This window comes from Rhinoderma darwinii, chromosome 7, assembly GCF_050947455.1.
Source record: "Rhinoderma darwinii isolate aRhiDar2 chromosome 7, aRhiDar2.hap1, whole genome shotgun sequence".
In the NCBI taxonomy this organism is placed as follows: Eukaryota; Metazoa; Chordata; class Amphibia; order Anura; family Rhinodermatidae; genus Rhinoderma; species Rhinoderma darwinii.
In genome coordinates this window covers 27,137,903-27,157,356 of record NC_134693.1, presented here as the reverse complement: position 1 = coordinate 27,157,356, position 19,454 = coordinate 27,137,903, and the positions used below count along the sequence as shown (strand labels likewise).

At 41.2% G+C, this 19,454-nt stretch overlaps 2 protein-coding genes across 4 annotated transcripts; one reads left to right on the top strand and one right to left on the bottom strand.

The window, feature by feature from the left end:
* Positions 1-4,598: 4,598 nt before the first annotated feature.
* On the bottom strand, positions 4,599-8,700 carry IFT25 (intraflagellar transport 25). The gene is made up of 5 exons (XM_075833038.1): positions 8,482-8,700; positions 7,947-8,053; positions 6,598-6,666; positions 6,195-6,238; positions 4,599-4,907 (listed from the first exon to the last, which is right to left on the bottom strand). The coding sequence occupies exons 1-5, from the start codon at positions 8,580-8,582 to the stop codon at positions 4,809-4,811; spliced, it is 420 nt and encodes a 139-aa protein (XP_075689153.1). The 5' UTR covers positions 8,583-8,700; the 3' UTR covers positions 4,599-4,808.
* LRRC42 (leucine rich repeat containing 42) lies at positions 7,705-17,903 on the top strand. Of its 3 annotated transcripts, none has more exons than XM_075833036.1 (8): positions 7,705-8,773; positions 10,190-10,641; positions 13,324-13,455; positions 13,662-13,780; positions 14,558-14,646; positions 15,953-16,066; positions 16,643-16,727; positions 17,350-17,903. In XM_075833036.1, exons 2-8 carry the CDS (start codon positions 10,190-10,192, stop codon positions 17,607-17,609), a joined length of 1,251 nt encoding a protein of 416 aa, XP_075689151.1. In that variant the 5' UTR covers positions 7,705-8,773; the 3' UTR covers positions 17,610-17,903. The 3 variants fall into 3 exon arrangements, with proteins under 3 accessions (XP_075689151.1, XP_075689152.1, XP_075689150.1); XM_075833037.1 differs by having other exon boundaries at positions 7,705-8,793; XM_075833035.1 differs by lacking the exon at positions 7,705-8,773 and adding an exon at positions 9,421-10,091.
* The last annotated feature ends 1,551 nt before the right edge of the window (positions 17,904-19,454 follow it).

The window sequence follows — 19,454 nt, the reverse complement described above, 5'->3', positions numbered from 1 at the left end:
CCCAAAAAATAGTAAAAGTTAATACATTATATGTACCCCAAAATGTCGAGATTAAAAAAATATGACTAATAAAAAAATAAAAATAGATCATTAGTCCCTATTCAGACGACAGGGATAATCTGACATGTCTATGGGGCTATTCACATGGCTGTTTTTTTTTTTTTTTTTTTTTAATGGACCTTGTGAACGGCTCGAGGAAAAAATAGGACATGTCCTATTTTTGCCCGTTTTCCCGGATCCCTCAAAAGACTCAAGTCTAGGAGAGTACCGTGAAAACAGGAGCAAATCGGTTTTGAAAAACTGTAGTGTGAATAAAGACAGATCTGTCATGTATCCTGTAAAAAACAGACAACAAGATGCCAATGTGAACAAAGTCTAAGCATAATATATCCCTATAACTATAATAAACAAGATTAATGTATATATGGCTCATTCCCAGCAGTGAACGGTGAGATGTCGGCTAAACATGAAATAGTACAGCTGAACCAATGGGGTCAAAAAAACATACCCCGCTTCCTAGCCTGAAATCTCACATTAACCCCTGTACATAGACGTCATAAAGGGGGAATCCCCCACTTGGGACCCTCCTCATTGTGCCAGAATGGAAAGCCATGTACATAGCCGATCATCCATTTGATGCCACGTTTCTCCTGTAGCAGACATTTTCAGTGGAAATGTATGACGCAGCTTCCCCCAGCGATAACAACTAATCGTTAGGGTTTAGGGAAACCGGAACTGTGGCGATCAGGCTTTATTTTAATAGTGGTTGTCCTGTCAAAAAATAAGCGGCTGTCAGAAGTGTCTGGTGGCGGCTTGTCTTCCTCTCCCCATTGACATAAACATGCACGCTCAGCCGAGTATGATCATGCGCTGCGTTGATCCAGAGGAAGGCAAAAAAAAAACTATGGGGCAGTTGCTTCCCGACTCTAAGTGTATGTTCACACGGCAGCCTCCGTTACGGCTGAAATTACGGAGCTGTTTTCAGGAGAAAACAGCTCCGGCATTTCAGACGTAATGGCATGTGCAGGCGCTTTTCGCTGCGTCCATTACGGACGTAATTGGAGCTGTTTTTCTATGGTGTCAATGGAAAACGGCTCCAATTACGTCTCAAGAAGTGACAGGCACTTCTTTGACGCGGGCATCTTTTTTACGCGCCGTCTTTTGACAGCGGCGAGTAAAAAAATGACCGTCGGCACAGAACATCGTAAAGCCCATTCAAATGAATGGGCAGATGTTTGCCGACGCTTTGGTGCCGTATTTTCGGACGTAATTCGAGGTTAAAACGCCCAAATTACGTCCGTAAATAGGGTGTGAGAACCCAGCCTGACTATGGCAATTAGAAAAAAAAAAATGGATTATTTGCTGCCTTTTTTCTAAGTGGACCTATAAGAGTAAAATGGAAAATGAAAACTTATTCTAGTCTGAATTCACACGGTTACGGTTTTGTATTCTCTGCAGCAGACATCGGAGTCGGCACACAGCTTCCCCCAGCCATGACGGTGATCAGATGATTACTGCAGCAGGTCGCCTTAAAAATGTTGTTGTCCAGTTAGGAAAACTCATTTAATGGCTATGTGCATTTTTGATTGGAATTATTATTTTTTCATTGATCCAATGTTTTGTGTTTTCAAGCACTTTTCAAATTGACTTTTATTTTTTTTTTAAACCACTTTACTTTTTACGATACAGATTCTATCTATCTATGTATCCTGTATACATAAAGGCTGTATCGCTCTCTCCAAGCCGATTCGGCTGAGAGCAGGTCCTGGGTGTCTCTGACACACGGGATCCACCTAATATCGAGCATATGTAAGTTAGACGTCATCAATGTTAGGTGAATCCTGTGTGTCAGAGACACACAGAACCTGCTCCCAGCAGCTGTCAGTTCAGTTGAACTGACGGTATGGTCTGAGAGGGAACATAGAATGGTCTGTATACAGGATACATAGAAGCGGTGTCGTAACAAGTAAAAAAAAAATTACAAAAATGTAATAATTAGAAATATCCTTTAGCCCATCCAAAAATGTGATTTAGCCCTTTCACGTCGCTAATCTGTAGATTCGCGTCATTAAAGGGTATTTAAATACGGCACCCGCACACAGGCAGAGCGGGCGCCATAGCCGCCGAGTCTCTGCTGTGTAGCACAGCAGGAACCCAGCGGCAATGCTTGTGATCAGAATAATTTCCCTTTCACGCGGGAGCCAGTGTACTCCACTAGCAGCTGGGAGCCTTGTGAAAGCTCCCAGCCCTGCTAGAGGAAATTTGCTATTGATACACACTAATTTTGCCATAGACTGCAATATTGTGATATTGAAGTCTATGGCATAAGCGATCTAATGATTGCAGGTTCAAGCCCCCTAGGGGGCTAAATAAAAGTTTTTTAAAAAAAATTCTAATCACCCCCCCCTTTCCCTAGATCACATATAAAAAGAAATAAACAAAAATAAACATAAGCACATTAGGTATCCCCACGTCCGAAAATGTTCGAACTATAAAAATATTTAAAAAATGTAACCAATACGGAGACTGCCGTTGTGGGAAAAAAGGTCAAAATGGCCGAATCACACTTTGCCACTTCAAATCCCACAAAAAAATTTAATAAAAAGTGATCGAAATGTCAGAGATTCCCCAAAATCGTATTAAAAAACTACTTCTTTCCACATACAAAAAGACGCCTTACACAGCTCTGTACACAAAAATATAAAAAAAAAAGTTATGGGGGGGTCACAAAATGGCGATGCAGAAAAAAAAATTATTTTCATTTTTTTTATTTTATTTTTTTAAAAAGGTACAAAAACATAACAAAAACTCTATAAATTTGGTATCACCGTGATCGTACAAACCCGCAGAATAAAGATAACGTATCATTTTCACCGTACGATAAACACTGTAAAAACGAAACCCATAAGAAAATGGAGGAACTGCTGGTTTTTTTCCCCAATTCCACCCCACTCTGAATTTTTTTCCAGCTTCCCAGTACATTACAGATAATATGAAATTGTACCATTAGAAAGTACAATTTGTCCCATAAAAATTAAGCCCTTATATGGCTGTGTCAAATAAAAAAGTCATGACCTTTTGAATGCGGGGAGGAAAAAACAAAAGCATAAAAATGAAACATTAGTCTGGTCCTGAAAGGGTTAATAGAAAAAAAATCCATTCAAAGGTGTACATAGCCTTTAAGGTCGATTTCTACCCAGAACTTACTTATACATGGAAGTAAGGCTGGATTCACACGAGTATGTTCGGTCCGTAAAGGACGGACGGCCGCAACACACTGCAGGGAGCCGGGCTCCTAGCATCATAGTTATGTACGATGCTAGGAGTCCCTGACTCTCCGTGGAACTACTGTCCCGTACTGAAAACATGATTACAATACGGGACAGTTGTCCCGCAGCGAGGCAGGGACTCCTAGCGTCGTACATAACTATGATGCTGGGAGCCCGGCTCCCTGCACTGTGTTCGGTCCGGGACTTGCGGCCAAAATACGTTCCGTTTTTTACGGACCGAACGTGCTCGTGTGAATCCAGCCTAACCTTTTATAAATGCAACATGCATGGCTATTAAAGCAGTTGTATAATGAGAGAGAACCCCTTTCAGAAAGTAACCACCGCTGATTTTGCTGAGGTAAGCTGCAGCCAGCCAAGCATTTCCCTGGCTGCTGAAGGTAAAATGTAGGATTACATGGCAGCCATTCAAATGAATGGCTTTTACAGAGCGACTTACTGTTCTGACTCATAGAGGTGGCTCCTGAGCTGGGGAACCCCCTCTAGGATATCCATGTGCCCTAATAGGGTATATGGACAGGGATTGTCTTGGACAACCCCTTTATGAAAATAGCCCCTAAATACTAATAACCAGATCCTAGATACGGGAGTCCTTTGTCGAGCTAGAAGCTTTAGGGTATGTTCACACGCAGTGTTTTCAGACGTAATTTGGGCATTTTACTCCTCGAATTACGCCTGAAAAAACATCACCATTACGCCTACAAACCTCTGCCCATTGCTTTCAATGGGTTTTATGGTGTTCTGTTTCCAAGAGGTGTCGCTGTCAAAATACGGCGCGTAAAAAGACACCCGCGAAAAAGAAGCGCATGTCACTTCTTGGGCCGTTTTTGGAGCCATTTTTCATTGACTGCATTGAAAAACAGCTCCAATAACGGCCGTAAAATACGGCGCGAAAAATGCGAGTTGCTACAAAAACGTCTGAAAATATTTTCAGACGTTTTTGGTCACTGCGTGTGAACATACCCTTACTCACCGCACGGACTCCTATTTGGGGTAGCAACTCTCAGGGGCCAAAAATGGCAGCCTATCTCGATAGTCCTTGCTTGACTTTTGGGTTGGGGACCCAAGACAGGCCAGAACTATACCTAAGAAATTGCATTGTGTGTCACTATAATACTGCTCGGTCTTTAACCTCTCAGGGCACAGATCATATTAGTTAGTTTATAGCGCCACCATATTCCACAGCCACATTAGTCCCGGCTACCATTAAACTCCTTCATTTATATGGGCTGCCTGGCTACATACATATAATTCCCTCCCTTCAATGAGCATCATGGTGGTGCCCACAGGCCTTCTCACATGAAACATGGCATCTTGATATATTTTATTTGCAACTACACACAATATAATCTATTTATCCATCGTACAATATAATGAATGTATGCGTCTGCAGATATAAATTGTGATTCCAAATCTTCCCCTTATTTCAGAAAACATTGCCGGGTCCTCGGAGGATGAGTAACATCTTGAATCATGTGTTTCTGGATAAGTCCTTTACACGGATCATCTGATACAATGAGTTTATATTACGCTCTCTGCCGATACACTGCGCACGGAGACAAAATGATCGTATCCGGAGAGGATCACAAAGCGCAAATGAACTGCCTGCACCCCAGGAACCTGTTGGAAAGAATTTAAAGTTTTTTGAGTTACAATGTTTAGAATGTCAACAACATTTCCTATTGTTTCAAGCATTTCCCAGCATGACCCCGGCATATTCAGAAAGTATATTGGAACATTGTAACTTTAAATTATACCAAAAATAACATTCATTTGCTGAAAGTGGGCAACCCATTTAAATGCCTGGTGCTGATTGCACCCCTGATTAGTTTAACTAAATAAAGCTTTACCAAAAGCTTTTCCTATTTTTTTCTTAAAGTTTGATTATTTTTAGAGAAAAAAAAAATATATATAACATACAGCTTTATAAATTCCAACAAAATATAAGCACACATCAATCTGCTTAAGGCTGTGTTCACATCAGCGTCACCCTTCCGTTCATGGGTGGTTCCGCTAGACCTTTCCATCTGAGGAACCCATAAACGGAAAGGCAAACGGTAACCATTTGAAACGGAAGCTTCACTATTGCAATCAATGGTAATGCAAACGGAAACTATGGTTTCCGCTTGCCCTTTCGTTCATGGGTTCCCCCGGCGTAAAGGTCTAGCGGAACCCATGAACGGAAGGGTGACGCTGATGTGAACAGGCCCAAACTTGGGCAGTTTATAACTTCTATCTCCATCAAAGCTCAATGTCCTCCACATCTCCTCTGCACAAAGCCCACACAAATTCACATGATGCCAGGGCAAACCAGTGGAGGAACAGAAAATGAGGATGATGACAACCTTTAAAGGCTTTGTAAACCTTTGAAGGGCAATTGTTTATTTAATAAAAAGGTGAATCAGTGTGATTAGTGCAACTTTCTATATAGTTTTTATTAAAAATTAGATTAACTTTTTGAGATACAGCTGCTCTGTATTCTCTATAGAGAGCAGCTGTATCGTTTGCTATGACCTGAATCCATCAGTCCCACGGACCTGATGTGTACAGTGACAGCGGGTCCTGCGTGATCCACCTGTAATCTATCACATCTAAGTTATGAACTTAGATGTGATAGATTAGAGGTGGATCCTGCGTGTCAGAGACACAGGACCCGCTGTCACTGAACCCGTCGGTCCCGCGGACCTGACAGGAGCAGGATTTAGATCTAGATACAGCTGTTATGTATAGAGAATACAGAGCAGCTGTATCTTAAAATGTAAAACATTTTTTTTTTTTAAACCATTTAGAAAGTTGCACCAATCACACTGACTAACCTTTTTATTTAAAAATAAATAAATTGCCTTTTAAAGGTGTACATAGCCTTTAAAGTCTGGCCCGGAACACTGTTCGTGGTTTCATACTTACAGTGATCTCCTCTGATTGGTACTGTCCTTCCACATGTTCAAATTCTGGAATTAAGAAAAGTCACATTATATAATGATAGTACTCAATACTATACAGGGTTCAGAAACATGTACATAAGAAAATATACACAATGCATTGTGTATCAGGTTTAAGCTCTTAGGTTTGACAAAGACCTTTACAGCATAACTACACTTTTGCTGATATTTACCGCAGAACACTTAAAATTGTGTCAGATGCTCCTTAGCAACAGACGGCAAACTGTCACCTCGTCATCATAAATAAATGGTGACTAACAAAACTGACACGTTGTGGTATTGATAGAGGAACTGTTATAATGCCTGTGAGGGAAATCATTGCAATACCGGAGGTACGTCTTAAGTAGAATAAACATGGCAGCTCTCACCTCTCTCCACGCATGGCTCAAAGTTTGTTGGTTCTTTGGATGTACTGGTAAAAATGTTTAAGCTGCGTACTAGAGAAGAATCAAAAGAGAAAATTACACATAGGTCGAAGGTATCGCGGGACATCAGCATCATATAGACGAATAGAGAAATGAGATTTATTGACTTGCCATGTACTTTAGAATTGTTTTCTGCTCTGACTGTCTCTACTACTGCAACTGGCTGCCATTTTTGCATGTTTCCCTTTGTCTGGCAGTTTTTAGTTTGGGGTATGGTATAATTTGTAACAAACATGCGTAATTTCCAAAAAACCATAGTGCAGCAGACACCGGTTCAGACCAGTTATACATTGTAGATAAATCTTTCAAAAGGAGCAAAATGTTGCAGATGTGACATGTGATTACACTTGCACCAAATTATCATACCGCTCAGTCTGTGTACATATGGTGCACGTCCTGTGACTGGTAAGTTTTGCACCATTTTTGCTGGCAGAAATGACCCTTTTAATGCATGTGCCACAATGATCGCAGCTAGAATAGCTAAAATCTTGGTTAAAGCACTCCTGCATTACTTCTTTATACCACTGTGTGGCAGCACTGTCACATGTCATAGCACCATCACTCTGTATTCCTCATGCACACAACCTCTGTCCATATGGCCATCATACAGCAGCTTCATCTCTGGCAGACTCAAACTGTCCATGTATTACATAGACGGACATTCAGCTGAATGGCCACAATATAATACTACATTTCCCCTCCAGCGATCGCTGTGTGGACAGAGGAGGCTTCTCCCAGCATTATAAGCTGTTTGCCAGGGGTGCCGGAAAATGCGACAACTGCAACATGAAAGGGGTTGCCTCTGATAAGACAATCCCTTTAACAGGTACAACATAAAACATTTGTTTTCACAAATAACATTCATGGCATTTTAATTTGATTTGTTGGAGCCTGCCACTTATCGCAACAACGTTGCCCAGTCCCGACAGAAAGAGTTGGCTGCACATGCGCATTGACTCTCTGTATAGCCTGTGTTTCCTATAGAATCCCAATAAGGACTAAGACCTCGTTCAACATCTGTGATTCCGTTGTTCTGCTCCGTCAGAGGAGCAGAACTATGAAAACAACAGAAGCCCCGCTTCCATTGTATGACGGGCACCATCTGCGACCGACGGAAGCCATTGACTTATATGGGTTCCATTGGGTTTCCGCCAGGGTTTTAGTCGTTTTACCAGAAACAATAGCGCAGCACGCTTCGCTATTGTTTCTGGTGTTTTCGTCCAGTTCTGTGACGGAGACCCCTAATGGAGCCTCCAAAGCAGATGAGAACAGGCCTGGGCTGAAGAACTTACTTAATGAACTCTCAATGAGGATTTTTCCGATCTTCTGTAAGCCATTCATACTGATAATGAATTCCTGAGGAAACATTCCTGTTGTTGTCCAAAATGTCTCTGGATTTCTAGAAAGAGGGGCAGAAATTCTGTCATTTAGTGGCAACAAAATATGTCCAAATTAAAGAGGTTAAAAAAGATTAAAAAACAAAATAATTTTTGGGTTCTATAATAGGGCTGCTGATAACAGAGAACGATTCAGGGCATAAAATTATTTTTATTATTATTGTGCAATGCATTTCAACGCCACCCCACAAAATAAATACTTACCCCCAAAACAAATATGAAGCTTCGTGCAGACAAAAAGTTGAGCAGTAACCATAGCAACGCACCATTTTCGGAACTGCACTATATAAGACTAATGTTATCTGATTAGTTGCTATAGGCAACTGCTCCGACATATGCCTGCACAACGTTTTATACATGACGTCCATTATAAGGGGCACATATTACAGCAACGTCCTCCCTAAAGAATTTAGGTTTTTGCACAGCTCACCCGTCAATAATGTGCTCGGCCGGGTGTCTCTCATCGCTGGAAGTGGCCAGAGACACCAGCGCTCCCACCGAGCTCAGACACAGGTTACCCGCCCGGGTCATGTCATCGGCATCAAGGGACTCATATCATATATAGATTCTCGTCTTGTTGATATACTGTTACTAGGAAACCGGGAGCAACTTCCGGAAGTGATACCACATAACCCGGAAGTGCACGTGCAGTTGGTCTTTGAGACGTCGAGAAACGTTCCGAGTGACAAAGGTTCCGGAAGGCTGTGTAACCGGGGACAGAGGTGAATGTAATCTCAGAAGTGTACGCGGAGGGACACACACACACACACACACACATACTTATGTTGTTATTATAACTGAGCTACTAAAACAAAATTATACCGTGCTAGAAAATAGTCTCATTGTTATTATACTGCTTTTTAAAACTTTACAAAAGTGCTGTTATCTGATGTGAAATCGAGCACTGATCTTACTTCCCTGCATTTAAGTTATTAGGCATTCAAAAATTGACGTTTTCCAGTTAAATGTAATTATTTTTTAGAAAAATCTGATTAATAAGGCTGTCCAAGATAGGGGACAGCAGGTTTCCCCAGCAACTAGGCTGTCACTGATTCCTAGGGTCTTCAGCTCAAGACTGAAATGGCGCTAAGCTGATGCACACAGGGGGCAAAGAAGCTGGTCGGTACTGAAACCATACATTTTCCTATATGATCTAGATTTATTAATCAGATTTATGTAAAATAAAAACTCAGGTGAAAACCTTCGTGTAGTATATTAGAAAATTCTACTGTCCTCCAAATATCTGGATAAAGCAGGTCATAGAGATGAAATTTAATTGATACAACCATAAATCTGTGATTAGGCCAGAACAATCTTGTGTCCTCGAGAGAAGATCTCCGAGACATCAGCTCTATGTACGCAGACCTTGTCTATGGATACGTTATATGTAAACAAAAAGAGCATCCATGTAGTCGCAGTCCCTCTCAAGAATAAGTATATCACAAAGTAAAACCGTGTTTCTATATACTTTATAATAAATGGAACATACTCGAAATATATTCAGTACTGAAAAGCTTATGCATATGCTTAACATATTGACATGTTCTTTAGGATCCACCGTCTGAAGAGGAAGCATTCATAAAGTAGTTGTGCGCTTTGGACTATCTCTATTTGTTAGAAAGATCTTTTGCCAATAATCTCATCACAAAGTGTCCCCCTTCTGGGACCCCCATCGATCAACTGTTACATGTAAAGAAACCTAACATTAAGTGTTTAATGTCCCTGCAGCGCCACCACAGGGGAAACAAAGTATTACACAGTGTCCATTGAAATCAATGGGTGCAATGCAGGACAGGACGGGTCCTCCAGAGCAAGGGACACTCTTTTTAACTACTCTCTACTCTGGCCAAGAGATGAAGATCCTGATCAGAATTCCCTAATAGGATACAGTATACGACATAGGTTTTCGAAACTAGATGACCCCTTTAAGGCATAAAACTGTAGGCACAGCAGATTTCTATGGCAGCGGTGCAAAACCATGATTCAGAAAACCACCAGACCATCCTGTTGTCACTGTATACAAAAAACGCAATGCAATTGGTAAAAAGCTGAGTATTTTAAGTAAATGAGAGTCTCGATTGTTATAAATCATTCTCTTATAACAATAATTCTTTTTTTTTTTATCCCATTTCTTGCAGATGTCACAGTCTTCAGAATTTCAGGGAAATGAAGACACCGGGCCTGTCTATGTGCGGGAAAAAGGTCAGCTGTTTTTGGCAGGATCTCATTGTACCCAGATTAGGACTCCTCCTGTTAGACTCTTCTCCAAAGGTTTTTCGGTGGAACTGTGTCTTAAACAAGGGGACACTTGTAAACCTAAAGAGAAGCCATTTATTTTTACATACACCGAGCAGGGGAGCTTACGTTACTCCGCTAAGCCCTTGTTCACTTTGGCTCTTGATCTCATTGCGGATAATATTCAACATGTGGACTCCCTGCTTGGATTTCCTGAACAAGTTGCAGAGAGACTATTCACAGCTGCAGAAGCCAGGCAGCAGTTCTGCCATCCCCAGAGTGGCCTTGTAGCCCTTCGCAAATTTACAGAGGCTTATGGAGATTTGATGCTATCATCACTGTGTCTGCGGGGCAAGTATGTATATAGGTTTTATAACTAGGAAGCACTATGACATTTAAGGAGAATCACTTAACATTGATGAAGGTGGTTCTGGAATTGTGCACTACTTAAAGGGAATGTCTCACTAGAAATTTTTTATTTTCAGTTAAACAGTTAGTATTTAAGTGATTAAACATTATTTTAATTTTTTTGATTTTTTTCACAAGTCAGGAAATATTATAAATTAGATTCTAATTTATAACATTTCCATGTGCTGGTCACTAGAGGGAGCAATTCCAAAAATTGCAGCATTGCAATGTCGTAAAGCAACCTCATTGCTTTATGCTGCAAATTTGGTGTAGACACACACGCTCTAGTGTCCTCACACAATCCCCCCTCCCTTATTCTGGCTAGTGCCAGGAGAAGGAGGGGGTTGAATCTTCTAATCCTCCTACACTGTGCATTCGCTCAGAAAATGGCAGCACACAGTGTAGGAGGATTAGATACAGTGGTAATCAGACAGTATAACACGAACATAATACACACATCACATACACAAACATAACTTACCTGCTCCTGCCGCCGCCGCTGCTGCCTCCGATCCTACTCCTCGCGTCTTCGCTGCCTGGAACATATGTCCGGAAGCTGCGACCGGAAGTAGTCATCTTACTGTCCGTCTGTGGCTTCCGGTCCACATGAAAATGGCGCCGGATGTCGCTCTGCCGAAGACCTTCCTTTTGAACTGTGTGGGAGCGGCGCATGCGCCGTTCCCACACAGACGGCGTACGCTATGGTGAATGGAACGGCTCCCGTTCGCATTCTCTATGGGGCTGTATGTGCCATATTCCATCTCTGTATGTGTCGTTAATCGACACATACAGAGATGAAAAAAAAAATGGCATCCACTATAGTGAAGTAAAAGAAAGAAAAAAGTAAAACACAAATAAATAAAATTTATTATAATAACATACTAAAAGCAAATTTATATTAAAAATTTTTTTTTCGCGACACCTTCCCTTTAGTAGTACTTGACTCTGATACTCACAAGAAACTACTAGTTCTTAATTTTTAAAAGGGAAATCCTTTCATTAAAAAAAAGGTTTAAATAAGTGGGCACATGTAGAACTCTAAATTGCTAATATAACTCCGACCCCCTGATGAAAATTTGCACTCAACTCCATAAACTAAGGCTTTTCCTGCTTTTATGGTTTTCTCCACATTACTACATTACATACCGTGCATTCGGAAAGTCTTCAGACCCTTTGGGTAAATTTTTCACATTTTGTTATGTTGAGGCCTTGTGCTAAAATAAAAAATAAATCATTCTGCACTCAATACCCCATAATGACAAAATGAAAACAGAATTTTTGAAATTTTGTGCAAATTTATTGAAAATGAAAAACTCAAATTCCGCATGGACATAAGTATTCAGACCCTTTGCTATGACACTTGAAATTCTGCTCTGTGGGCCTCCCATTTCCCTAGATCGTCTATGAAATGATTCTACATTTTATTTGGACTTCACCTGTGGTAAATTCATTTGAATGGACGTGATTTGGAAAGACACATTCCTGTCTATATAAATTCTCACAAAAACCAAGCCACCAAGCCTGTAGAGCTCAGAGACAGGATTGTGTGGAGGTACAGCTCTGGAGAAGGGTACAAAAAAAATTCTACTGCACTGAAAGTTCCCAAGATCACTGTGACCTCCATTGTTCTTAAATGGCAAAGTTTGGAACAACCAGGACTCTTCCTAGTGCTGGCCGCCCCACCAAACTAAGTAATTGGTGGAGGAGGGCCTTGGTAAGAGAGGTGACCAAGAACCCAATGGTTGCTTTGGCTGAGCTCCAAAGATCCTGTGTGCAGATGGGAGAAACTTCCAGAAGGTCAACCATCACTGCAGCCCTCCACCAATCCGGGCTTTATGGCAGAGTGGCCAGAAAGAAGCCTCTCCTTAGTAAAAGACAAATGAAGGGCTGCCTGGAGTTTGCAAAAAAGCACCTAAAGGACTCTCAGACTCTGAGGAACAAGATTCTGTGGTCTGATGAAACCAGAATTGAAATTTTTTGGCTCAATTCTAAGGCTGGATTCACACGAGCATGTTCGGTCCGTAATGGACGGAACGTATTTCGGCCGCAAGTCCCGGACCGAACACACTGCAGGGAGCCGGGCTCCTAGCATCATAGTTATGTACGACGCTAGGAGTCCCTGCCTCTCCGTGGAACTACTGTCCCGTACTGAAAACATGATTACAGTACGGGACAGTTGTCCTGCAGCGAGGCAGGGACTCCTAGTGTCGTACATAACTATGATGGTAGGAGCCCGGCTCCCTGCACTGTGTTCGGTCCGGGACTTGCGGCCGAAATACATCCGTCCATTACGGACCGAACATGCTCGTGTGAACCCAGCCTTAGCGTCATGTCTGCAGGAAACCAGGCACTGCTCATCACCTAAGTCCTGAGTAAAGGGTCTGAGGACTTATGTCAATGCAATATTTTAGTTTTTTATTTTCAATAAATTCGCAAAGATTACTAACATTCTGATTTCACTTTGTCATTATGGATTGTTGAGCACAGAATGATTGGGAAAAACTAGATTTTTTTTTAAAATTTAGCACAAGGCCTCAACAAAATGTTAAAAAATGGAAAGGGTTTGAAGACTTTCCGAATGCATTGTGTGTATATATATAAAATAATCATTGTTGTAAATGTTGCACAGGTACTTGTTGGTTTCTGAGAAGTTGGAGGAGATCAAATCATTTCAAGGTCTTCACAGTTTGGACTTGTCATGTTGTAAACTGGGGGATGAACATGAGCTGTTTCCACACCTTTCCTCTGAGGCTTTGGACAGGTATGGTAATTGTTCTTCCACTTTACCTGATGCAGATTTAACCTGGTAATGAAAAGCCATGTGCTATTCTGTAAATAGTAAAGATGTTCCCTACTTTTAGAATTTTTTTTATTAATAATGCGGTTGGAAACAGGGAATTGTATGACCTTACTTATGTCTGTGGCCAGTATAACTGGTTATCGGTTTTCATGCTTCTGTCTCCGCAGCCTGAGGGAGCTCTACTTAAAGGATAACTGTCTATCTGATATTGGGGTCAGAAAGCTGACGGCTCCTGTCCGAGTGCTGCAAAGAGGCCTTAAGAAACTGACACATCTAGACATGTCATGTAAGCGTCTTGTTTGTACTGTCCGGGTTTGGGTGGATAGACCTCTCACACATTATTAATATTTTGGATATTTATGTATTACAATTTATGCAGATGTGATTATATATATATAAAAAATTGTAATCCTAGCAATATAGGGCGGTATTGAGGGCTCGCTTACAGGAAAGAAAGCTCTGCTCTCTATTACATCAGGTCAGCTGCTTAAAAATCCCACAAGGCAACTGATATTGAGCAGGGGTTGTCACTATAGATGTAGGTATACAGAGGTCCTCATGTATGTGACTTACTGGTGACTCAGTTGTGCAGATTCATTTTTTTTTTTTATTATAACACTTGCTGACAAGTCCACGTGTAATACTGTATGTCAGAAGCACAATGTATACCTTGGTAGCATGTTCTACCTAAAACGGGTATTTCTGGTTTAGCCTCTGCAAAATTATATTGTAATCTATAAATCATCAGAATCCTATCATACTTTAGATGGCAGAAAAACATGAAAGTTGGAAATAAACAATCTAGCAGAAAATCGTGAAGTGTCGGTTCTGTGCCATTCACATGAAAGTCCTTGCGCATCCACTGCTTTTCGTTAGTTTCTCCCATTTTTATGCAGTGAAATTTATGTAAAATATATAGTCAATCTTTTGTATTAATACAACTAAGGAGAGGTTCAGTCTTCAGAAAAATACATGTTGCAGAGAAGAATTGCGCATATAGATTTTTAACAATCTGTCAAGCTACGTGTCCATCTTTGCTCAACTTTTACTGTCTCTTCTGTAGGTAATCCAGAGATCACTGAGACGGGGGTGACGTTCCTGCTTGTATTTAAACAGCTTAAGTTCCTGGACGTTTCTGATACAGGTGTGCAGGTAAAATATCTCATCATAAACTTGTGATTAATTGCTCACATTTTGGCCAGATCTGATTGAAAACAGAACTTCCCTTTGCTTTAAAGAGGCTCTGTCACCACATTATAAGTGCCCTGTCTCCTACATAAGGAGATGGGCGCTATAATGTAGGTGACAGCAGTGCTTTTTATTTAGAAAAACAATCTATTTTCACCTCATTAGGAGCGATTTTAGCTTTATGCTAATGAGTTTCTTAATGCCCAACTGGGCGTGTTTTTACATTAGACCAAGAGGGTGTTGTACAGGGGAGTGTATGACGCTGACCAATCAGTGACCAATTAGCGTCATGCACTTCTCTCCATTCATTTAGACAGCGCATAGTGACACTGTGTTATTCACTATGTGCTGTCTTATACTGACATATTAACGTTACTGAAGTGTTTAGACAGTGAATAGACATTCCTTCCAGCCAGGACGGGACGTCTATTCACAATCCCTGCACTTCGCTAACGTTTGTTTGGTACTTACAGCAGAGCAAAGCGTAATCTCCCTGTAACCTGTCATTTACAGCGAGATTACGCTTGCTCTGCACATGGCCGGTTGTACTGCTGCTTCTGAGATAAATCCGACAGCACACCGCTTCTTGCTCTCTCGTCGTCGTCGTCGTCCCTTCTCTCCGTGTCGGAGATAGCAGCAGGGTGGGGAGGTGGTTGTACACTGCAGATCAGAGCATGAAGAGGGAGCAAAACACCCAAGTGTTCAGGCAGGGCAGATCACACAGGCTAAACTGTATAAAAGTGTAGATGGGGGAGAAAGCACAGGGGGAGGTTGTGAAACATAAAGGCTGTGTATCTATGTAAAGAGAGAGAAGAGCACTCATGACACACTCTGCAGGGGAGGGGAAAAGGAAATTACAACTCCTTAGCATCCGTGTCTGTCAGCACAAGGGGGAAGAGATCCATCATGGGCTGTAGAAGGAGAAAGCAGTACAGAAATGTAGCTGTGCTGATACATGAGAGCTTGTGAAGGCAGCAGCATCTTGGAGACACACACCTCACATTCAGCACCTATTACTGGGGGGGACATGTCCACATAAGAAAAGTCTGAAACTAGAAGCAGGTTGCAAACTGCATATCAGGGGGTCTGAAAATTAATGAAGGAATGGAGATTGCAGCCTGAAACTTAGTTCAACTTTTTTCACTTTCATTTCATTTTTGTCCATGTCAAAGGCATCTATTACCTTTAAAACATTCTGCCAATAAACTCGGTCTACAGTCATAAACCCTGAAAAATCTCACATATCTCTATTATGTTTTGTTCCCTATAGGATCCCATTGCGACCTGTAAGAAAATACAGACAAGGGTGGGCCTGCTCCATTCTAAGAAGCCTTTAAACCAGTTTGATCATGGGAATTGCAATACTCAAGGCTGGGCCGAGCAGGTAGCTGTGTGCAAACTCTACTGCCACTCTCCGGTTTGCATTGTGATGTTGTTTACTTAGCTCTTCACAACTAAGCAGAAATAAAACAGACAAAAAATATATTAAAGGGGTTTTCCGAGATAAACTATCCTCCTGATATTGAGCTTAGATCAGATTCAAGATACACTTTGTAATTGACGGTATTGGCTGCTTTTTAGCTCCGCTCCTTTAGGGCACAGCTATGATCAGTGACTGCATCTTGGCTTTATAGTAGCCTGTAAAGGAAGTGTAGTGTAGTCTTAATCATACCGCCTGTCTAATCCGAGGCTCAGGCTGCAGTTCTGTCTCCCCTTTATACTTTATATTGCAACTGTGTGAGCTCCAATTGAGCGCTATGTATAAGCATAATCTGAGCAGGAAGTCTGTGCATATTCGGATGATTTCCCTCAGAGCAATGATCGTTTGGGTATAATCTAAAAGACCAGTGAAAAGCTTTTCCGGTAATTGCCGCACGTATGCTAGCGAGATGAGCCTCAGTAAGTGTTAGAATTTGGAGAGCCACTTTATTTTTTATAATATTATGTTTTTGTATTTTAGCTGTTTTGTCAGTGGGATCAGTTGGTACGGTCTGCCATTAAACCAAAGAAAATAATGAAATCCCGAACAGCAGCCCAGCAATTCTGTAAGTATTTCTGAGAAATTAAAAATTTGAAATATACATCAATCTACAGTAGATACAGGAAAATTCTGATAATCGGGCATCCTCAGACTGTAGAGATGCTAGATTGTTGGAAATTCAGTACAATTGGATGTCTATACACTCACACATATACATACCATGGTGCTTTTACTGGGACTCAGGGCCGATGCGACATTCTACAGGATAATAGCTTTTCATATTTACGCAAAACTTTACACCTAGTACACGAAACAGGCACCACCAAAGAGGCAATCTGGGTGTAATGCATCACCATGTACCCCAGAGTGTCCCTCATGATGGATTTATGCAGCTCCCATTAACCTTAATAATAAACTTGTATACAGTAAGGTCCCCCTAGTGGTGGCTGCAGGCAGCCAGAATTTACTTTACAGCTTTTTGCAAGGAAGAAGAGTATTTGGAGCATCAAACAGATCTCTGACCCCCATAAAGATTAATTCGGAAATTAATCAGCAAAGAATTTTTGACCTCGTTAAATAATATAATAAAGGATAGTCGCATTTTAAACAAATACATAACAAAGCTGCGAATCGTGGCTTGGTCACAAATGTAATATTTGTTTGAAAAAAATGTGTTGCTCCTATAGATGGAAAAGAAAAAAAAAATCGTGAAGATGTGGAGACACCAAGGTTAAATGAGACACCTACCGTCACCACAAAACACCTACAGTTCTGCAGACCAGAGGTAGTGAAGAGTCCTGCCCCAGCTGCATCTCAATCAGGAGACTATCCCGTAAAAAGGGCGAAGGAAGAAAAACACCTGGAAAATGCAACTTCCTCTCAACCTGCAAAAGAGTCACATGTGGTTCTTACAACAGAGGACTTGGATTTACTGAACTCTTACTGAGTCACCTGAAATCTGGCCACCTGTACATGACCAGCATGATGTCCTGGGCACTCCCGAATACTCTACTATTGCAGTGGATTGCAGCCTGAGGGTATGTGCACACGGCAGCGTCCGATACGGCTGAAATTACGGAGCTGTTTTCAGGAGAAAACAGCTCCGTAATTTCAGACGTAATTGCTCGTCCTCGCATTTTGCGAGGCGTCATTGACGGCCGTAATTTAGAGCTGTTCTTCATTGAATTCAATGAAAAACGGCTCAAATTACGTCCAAAGAAGTGTCCTGCACTTCTTTGACAAGGCAGTAATTTTACGCGTCGTCGTTTGACAGCTGTCAAACAATGACGCGTAAATTACAGGTCGTCGGCACAGTACGTCGGAAAACCCATTCAAATGAATGGGCAGATGTTTGCCGATGTATTGTAGCCCTATTTTCAGGCGTAAATCGAGGCATAATACGCCTCGTTTACGCCTGAAAATAGGTCGTGTGAACCCAGCCTGAGACTACAACTCTTAACAGGTTGTTGCAGCCATTACAGTAGATAATCAGGTGCTCTTCTATTTCTAAAGGCTGGATAGATACTTTGCACTTTAAGCCATGTTGGGCTATGTTTAGACGTGTCTGATTTGCAGTTTGATGTACAGCTAATTTGCGTGTGGAAATCTGACGGCTTTTTCGGCAGGGAATTTTTTCCATGTCTGCACATAGACGTGTATTTCGCACTGATATCAATGTGAGGTGGTCTTGGCTTTGAAATGAATGGGAGGCAGATTTCACATGGATTTCAGACCGGAAATCCATGTGAAATCCGAAACATGTGAACTTGACCTTATCTTTGGCTACTGCCATTTGTTTAGATTTACAGCAAGCACTTGACTGAATTTGCACTTCATAGGTTTTACTGTTGAGTTGGAAGATAAATCTCATATGCGTCTGGAGAGTAGAACCATCTGTATTTTTTAATTTGGGGGTTTTGTTTTTTCTTTTGTAGTCCATAAGTTGTCATGTTCTGACAAGTTGTTAAAACAAGTTGTGCTGTTATATCTGTTTTTTTGTAGAGTAAAAACCAATATGGGTGCCGTTGTTTCTCTACGGAGCCACTCATCTTTCCTAGACTCCTGAATGGCATATCTACCTAGTTATACAGTTAAACTCCTCTCTCAGATACTAAACAGACTTTCCATTTAGTGAGCTGGGAAAGCTGGATGTAATAGCGTGAGGTGTTATTTTCCATTTTACTTGTGTATATTAAATTCTAGTTTTATACTTGGAGTTGTTTGTTTGCTGTTTAATCGGCTTTACATTTGCTAGATAATTTCCACTTGTGCTTGTATTATTTTTACAGATCGTTCATACAGTAATAAACTTTAAATTTTTGCATTCATAGTAAATCTCTTGTGTTTGCTTTAAATAGGAAACCCTATCTGAGATAAAGGCGGACTAAGCAAAATACTCATGCTAAGTGATCATATTGTACAGCTCACAGAACCAGAGTTTGCAGGACTTTTTCTGGACCTGGCATCCTACTGAAAAGTACATTTTAGAGGAGTCTTGTGTGCTACTTTCTGTCAGTTGTTCTTATCCAATCAGCATCACCAGGAGTGATCACAGCAATGCTGGTTGGCTGAGAACAACTGACTGACTCACATGGCTCCTCCCAAATGTCCTTTTCAGTTGTATGCCGATTTCCCCCCACCCCCCCCCCCCCCCAACTCTGGAGCAATATAGTGGGAGCATTTAAAAACCCACAACTTTAACCCCTTCTCATTAATAACCATGTTCAAAGAACTGTAGAAAATTAATTGTCCATTTGGGAAAATTTGGCAAAACTTCAGTGTTTAATAAAGC